The 6,079-nt window shown below is 33.5% G+C and overlaps 1 protein-coding gene across 4 annotated transcripts; it reads right to left on the bottom strand.

The window, feature by feature from the left end:
* Window positions 1-292: 292 nt before the first annotated feature.
* Window positions 293-5,675, bottom strand: LOC107921104 (phosphoglycerate mutase-like protein 1). Of its 4 annotated transcripts, none has more exons than XM_016850971.2 (10): window positions 5,255-5,675; window positions 5,104-5,165; window positions 4,903-5,010; window positions 4,625-4,704; window positions 3,089-3,251; window positions 1,766-1,840; window positions 1,554-1,642; window positions 1,081-1,200; window positions 704-748; window positions 293-612 (listed from the first exon to the last, which is right to left on the bottom strand). In XM_016850971.2, the coding sequence occupies exons 1-10, from the start codon at window positions 5,421-5,423 to the stop codon at window positions 498-500; spliced, it is 1,026 nt and encodes a 341-aa protein (XP_016706460.2). In that variant the 5' UTR covers window positions 5,424-5,675; the 3' UTR covers window positions 293-497. The 4 variants fall into 4 exon arrangements, with proteins under 4 accessions (XP_016706460.2, XP_040942365.1, XP_016706461.2 ...); XM_041086431.1 differs by having other exon boundaries at window positions 5,472-5,674; XM_016850972.2 differs by having other exon boundaries at window positions 5,478-5,674.
* Window positions 5,676-6,079: the final 404 nt, after the last annotated feature.

Here is a 6,079-nt window from a genome sequence, read left to right as displayed (position 1 = left end):
TTGGGTGTACATCATCTATGGAATGAGCATGATGGTTTCATGAATGTGAATGTATGGTTAAATTTGAGTGTGATTTTTCACAAGTTCTTAAAGCTTTAAATTGATTAGTGTATGAGTTTTCTGTGTGGTTTAGTGGGATTTTGAAAAAGTTTTGGAGCTTATTTTGTCCCCTACATCAAGATCTTGGTATTTCCCTTTGTTGGTATCGACACAATGAAACCAATAGCCAATTTCCAGCTCCATGGGACCTTATATCAGTACCTCTACTGGGAGTATCGGTACAAGTGGAACATGAATCGGAACAACCGCTAAAGGTATCAATGCAACCAAATTAGTAGCTAAATTGTTACAATAGATGTATCGATATGTTGACCATAGCAACTATAAAAAAAATATAAAAGATCTAACTCTTTTTGAAATGTTTTAAGGGTCATAAGACCAAATTATTTTGTTATAGTTGCTATGGATATCAAACTCAGATTCCGGCGGATTAATAACTACTTGCCTTCTCCATCATTCGAGAGCTTCTCATCAGCAACATCACTGGGAAGATCAAGCCCACTAGGGATTTTTCCAGGATAGTTTGTTGTTGCAGGATCTGATCCCATCATACTGCAACAAACACAAAGAAAAAAGGTTTCCAACAATTGTACAGGATTAAGCAAATGGCTTCAATTTCAAGGTTTTATAATGTCATACTTACCTTCTATCAACAATAACCACGGATCGAAGCTCACAATTTGCAAAGCTGCAACGGATCATACCGAATTTTCTTATTAGTCCGCATAAATCTAAGTTTTTAAATCAACTCTACTGGAAAGCTCAGATTCATACTAGTTAACAGAGAAAATCTGCCCATAAAACTATGCCATTTGGTCCAGGAGAAATGCGATCCATTATATAGAGGTACAAGATTCTGGATTATCAGTAATTTCAACTTTCAAAGATAACTAGATCGATCTATCAAGAAACATTTTCATCTGACTTGTTATGAAAAGATCTAACAGAATATAGACAAAACAATCAAAGTAAGAGTTGTTCATAGCGGTTAATTAACAATTGAAATCTTGCGGAACTCACTGTGTGCATATTTCACTCTTCACAGATGGGTGACAATCATTGCCAAAAACACTCAAGGTATGGTACAAGAAGCCACTGTGAGTAACAATGGCAATTTCCCTCTCTTTTCTTGTCCACAACCTGTAGCAAATATAAATGGATAAAGTAAAAAAAATGGTTGGAGTATATGTTCTACTAATTGGACAGTGCAACCCTAATTCGAAAACAATCTAGCCATCTATGTTACCCAGATTCAGAAGTGTGTCAAATGTATGCATCTGATGAGGGTATACTCATTTTTTCTGAAGTTATATATCTATGTATATATATTTGGAGGATCATACTCTTATATCCATCTCTAAACATGTGGGACATCGGTATTTTAGGGGAAGTAAAGAGTTTGGGTAACATAATCACCCATTTCCAGGATTGTATAGTTATGCCGATCAGAATAAAAGTAAAGTTTATAAAGCAGATACAAATAAGTCACTTACCAGTTCAAAAATTTTATTCCTCTGACTGCTACTTCTTCATTCTTTTCTCTACTGTTAGCTTCCCACAAATTATCCTCATCGCTTGCTATCTAAAGGACAAAATGAAACAATAGTTCTACCAATTAAACTATATTGGATTTGCAATTATAACAAATTTTGATATTTAGGCAAAGTGAATGAGAATCATTAAGTTCATAAGACAAACTACTTGCCAGAGAAAAATCAATTGCAGGAAAGACAAGCCGATACTCGCTGATGCTTTTTCTTCTATCACATGGATGGACTCCCTGTGGTTCAATGGGGAAAAACAAATGCAATAAGACGAGAAAGGCACAGTATGAGAAAATCAACAAGAACAATGAAGAAAATCAAGGCAAGCAATATTAGCTACAAATTCTACCCAATAAACCAACTCTTAAGTGCACATATATTTACCAACTTATGGTTGTCTATTACATTAAACGCACTAGCTTCTGCCATGTCCATTCTTCTTCAAATTCAGAATTTCTTAGGTTAAAGTGGCAGTTGCCATGGAAGCAATTAAAACAGACGACAGATATTTACCGGTGAACTTAAAATTGCTGGGGTTGTCGAGTCCCCAAAACATGAAGGGGGTTGGAACCTAGGTGTTAAAACCATTCAATTTCCAGAATTTATACTGATACGCCTAAACCATTAAATATTGTACTCCATCGTAATCTTAAAGAGTTGTGTTGCTCCAACTATTCAATTTTCTCTAAGTACTCATGTTCGGTATATATCCAAACTTTGGAATGGGGATATATGCCTTTAAGAACCATTCAAATACATGAAAAACTTGGATAAAAATTGAACATACTCATGTTGAACATATACCCGAATCCAATAGTCACGCCCAAGTAATTTATTCCCATCTTTATATATATGTTGAGTCTGACAAATACTAGGCACATTCTAATGCATATGACGAAGTGTCCATGCATATTTCACAGAGTTTGCAACATTTTATAAACTTTGGGAGTAGATAATTGATAGGAAATAGGAAATTCTATAGAATACAAACAAAAAAATTGAACATTGGGAGGATCCAAAATCCAAATTGAAAAGGAGAAAAAAGAAATTTAATTGAATCCAGTACAAAATCCACACTAGATAATTTGAATGCATCAGTTATTCCAAAAGCAAAGGTTTGGGGTTTGATCAAGAACATTGGTGGCTGTTGAATATCAATGTTAATATCAAAAACAAAAAATTTATTAGCATTGCAAGCTTTTATCAGACAAAAAGGGAGAAATCTCCACACACTGAAAATGAGTTCTGCATATTCATTATAGCACCAAATTGGGATCTGTTCATTTCCAGGCCATGTGTGCATGAATTTGACTATTTATATTCATTGTACACCAGAAAACATATTCAGTTTTAAATAAAATCTTTCATATGATGTCTATCATATATCACCAGAATTGATTTCATTGTTTTTGTTATAAATAAATGAAAGTCCAAAAGATCCATAACGAGATTTAGTTAGCTATATTAGAAGTTCAAGTACATACCAAATGTTCTCGACAAAGTTCAACAGCTACAAATGGCGGGCAATTCAAACTTGAAATTGCAGGTCGGTTACTTTCACCTGCATTTTCTACCATCAATGGAGGTACATCTATCCCATCTTTATACCCTTCACTACCAAAGACTCCCACTGCAGTCTGCATAGTCCTATAATGCAAAAGTTTCTAAAATCCATAATTCCCCAACAGCTATAGCATGAGAACTTTTATAAAAACTAAAATTTAAAACCAAAGTATCCATCCATTAATAAAAGCAGCATAGATGTTTCCATTTTCCTGGCAATGAACATTCAGAACTAAACATATTTACTACAATTCCTAAATGGATTTAATTAGTTGTTTTCAGTTTCCTATGGATAAGTGCTGCTTTTCTCTTTTTTTTTTCTGGCCTTCAAGTTCCAAAAGAAGATTGTGGTTTTATATTGAACTTGTTCTGTGAAGTTGTGCACTTAATCCTAATCAATTCAGGCATAAACAAGGGTGTGCTTGGTTGAACGAAAAAGTAAAAGGATGGAAAGAGGAAACTGTAAAAGTGGACAGGAAGAAGAAAGCTAGGCAAACACCACCATACATAAATATACATACATATATGATCCAGGGCTTAGCATAGTTGGTTCATGTAGCTTAGCCTTAGAGATGGTATCAAGCAGGTCTAGGATTCAAATCCTAGCATCTGCAACCACTCACCAATCTTAGGTTACGGTCTCTTTTGTAAAAGATAAAAAAATAAATAAATAAATAAAACCACCATATATGGCAAACTTAGAAAAAAAAAAGGTAAACTACACATATAGTCACTTTTGTTTACTTTAGGTTACATTTTGGTCACTTATGTTCAAAATATTACGTTTTAGTCACTTACGTTATCGTGTTGTAACATTTTAATCACTGAACCGTTAATTGCCGTTAACGGTGTAACGGTAAGCTGACGTGGCACGTTAAATCATCATTTCAAACAAAAAATTTTAGGTTAAATTATACAACCGATCCCCATATTTTTTTGTTATTCTTTCTTCACTGCCAATTCGACTTCCTAATATGTTAAAAGAAATGGAGAAGGTAGGAAAACAGAGGGGGAAACAGAAGAAAATAGAAAATAAAGAAAAAAAGAAAGTTAAAAGAACATAAAAGAAAAAATTAAATTGCTCAAAATGAAAAAAATATGAGGACCAATTGTATAATTTAACCTAAAATTTTTGTTTGAAATGATAATTTAACGTGTCACGTCAGCTTACTGTTACACTGTCAATGGCAATTAATGGCTCAATGACTAAAATATTACAACATGAAAACGTAAGTGACTAAAATATAACATTTCAAACATAAGTGACTAAAATGTAACCTGAGATAAACAAAAGTGACCATAGATATAGTTTACTAAAAAAAATGATCCCAAAAAAGTTTCTTTTTCTAAAAGTAATACTAGTAAAAAAAAAAAGGGAAAGGAGATGAAATGAAATGAAAAGGTGTCGAAAACAAAATAAAAATGATGAGATACAAAAGAATTGAAAAGTTATATACCTGAGCAAAGGGGAAACAATGACCAACTCGATTTTCTTAGAAAGCCCAGTTTCATGAATATGCTTGCGCAGATGATCAACCTGTTATATTATTTGTACAAATACGATGAAACATATTCATAATTCAGTCCACTGGCCACAACAGTATTACCAAAGAAACAAACACAAATTCAGATTTTCTAGTAAAAACCAAATAAACCCAATTGCTAGATTTTGCACACATTTTTGTTGACAAAACCATATCTATAACCAATGGTTTTCCATTGCATTCATACAAACCTGTTGCCAACCAAGAGGTGTGAGATGGGCATCGAAAAGACTTTCAGATAAATAAGCGGCGTGATCCTTTTCCCCTTCTACATTGTGAACCCCTTGAGCATGCCTCACCTGCATTAAAAAAAGAAAAACAGAATTCTTGGTTAAAACCCAGTTCGGCTTATCATTTTAAAATTCAAATCTTAGCAAAGATCATTAACAAACCAGATGCAGAGTTTTACAACGGTGCAAAGGGTATAATCCAGGACTGCTTATTACATCCATATCTGCAATAACCAAAATAAAGAGCAAACAATTCTTATAACTCACACCATTCATGCAACAAGATCTCAACAATTGAAACAACAAGGCATACCCGAGAGAGAAGCAGAGGTATGAGAAAGAGAAAGTTGTATTGGTTTTTTAGGGTTTGAAAAGGGAATAGAGGAGGAGGCAATGCTTAAGAAGCAAGAAGATGAACAAGAAAAAGAAGAAAGGGAAGATGAGGAGGGGGATGGAATGTTATAAAATATTGAAACCGTCATTTTAAAAAATTGTTAATATATTTTAAGGTAAGTGAGAAAAACACACACACACACTCTTTCTCTATCTTTGCCTGCTGCCTGCTGCCTGCTGCCTGCTGCCTGCTGCCTGCTGGGTTTGATTCGGTCCGGGAAATACGTGAAGATGGGCAAAACCATTGTTTTTGGAATTTGGAGCCTGAGGCTCAGATTCTTCGCGCTACTTTGGCATATTCGCTATTCCTCCCTTGCGTAGCGTCATTAACTTTTGCTTCTTCTTTTGTTTTTTACTTTTACGTAGCCGAAGGCAAAAGGCCCCCATGACTGTGCTGTGCGTCACATGCGGCGGATGCAGTTTCAAAGAGACAGTGACGTGGAGCAACCAAATTCAATTAAATTTTATAATCAGCTTAATAGGTATCTTATATAAACTTGGATTTATTATTTATTTGTACATACAAATTTCAAAGTTAAAATATATTTTATTTTTATTTTGATTTCCAGAAATTAAATTATTTATTTAGATTTAAAAATTTAGATTCAATTATTATTATTAAGTTTCTTCTATTAAATTCACTAGTATAACATTTTGAAATTAAAAATATCATTTAATAGTCATGTAACAATAAAAATGTTATTGAATATGTTTATATAGATTTTTTTTCTTAAAAATATTTATT

The sequence above is a fragment of the Gossypium hirsutum genome, chromosome D01, assembly GCF_007990345.1.
Source record: "Gossypium hirsutum isolate 1008001.06 chromosome D01, Gossypium_hirsutum_v2.1, whole genome shotgun sequence".
Lineage (NCBI taxonomy): Eukaryota > Viridiplantae > Streptophyta > Magnoliopsida > Malvales > Malvaceae > Gossypium > Gossypium hirsutum.
The sequence above is the reverse complement of the archived record's forward strand: the minus strand, read 5'-3'. Positions and strand labels throughout refer to the sequence as shown.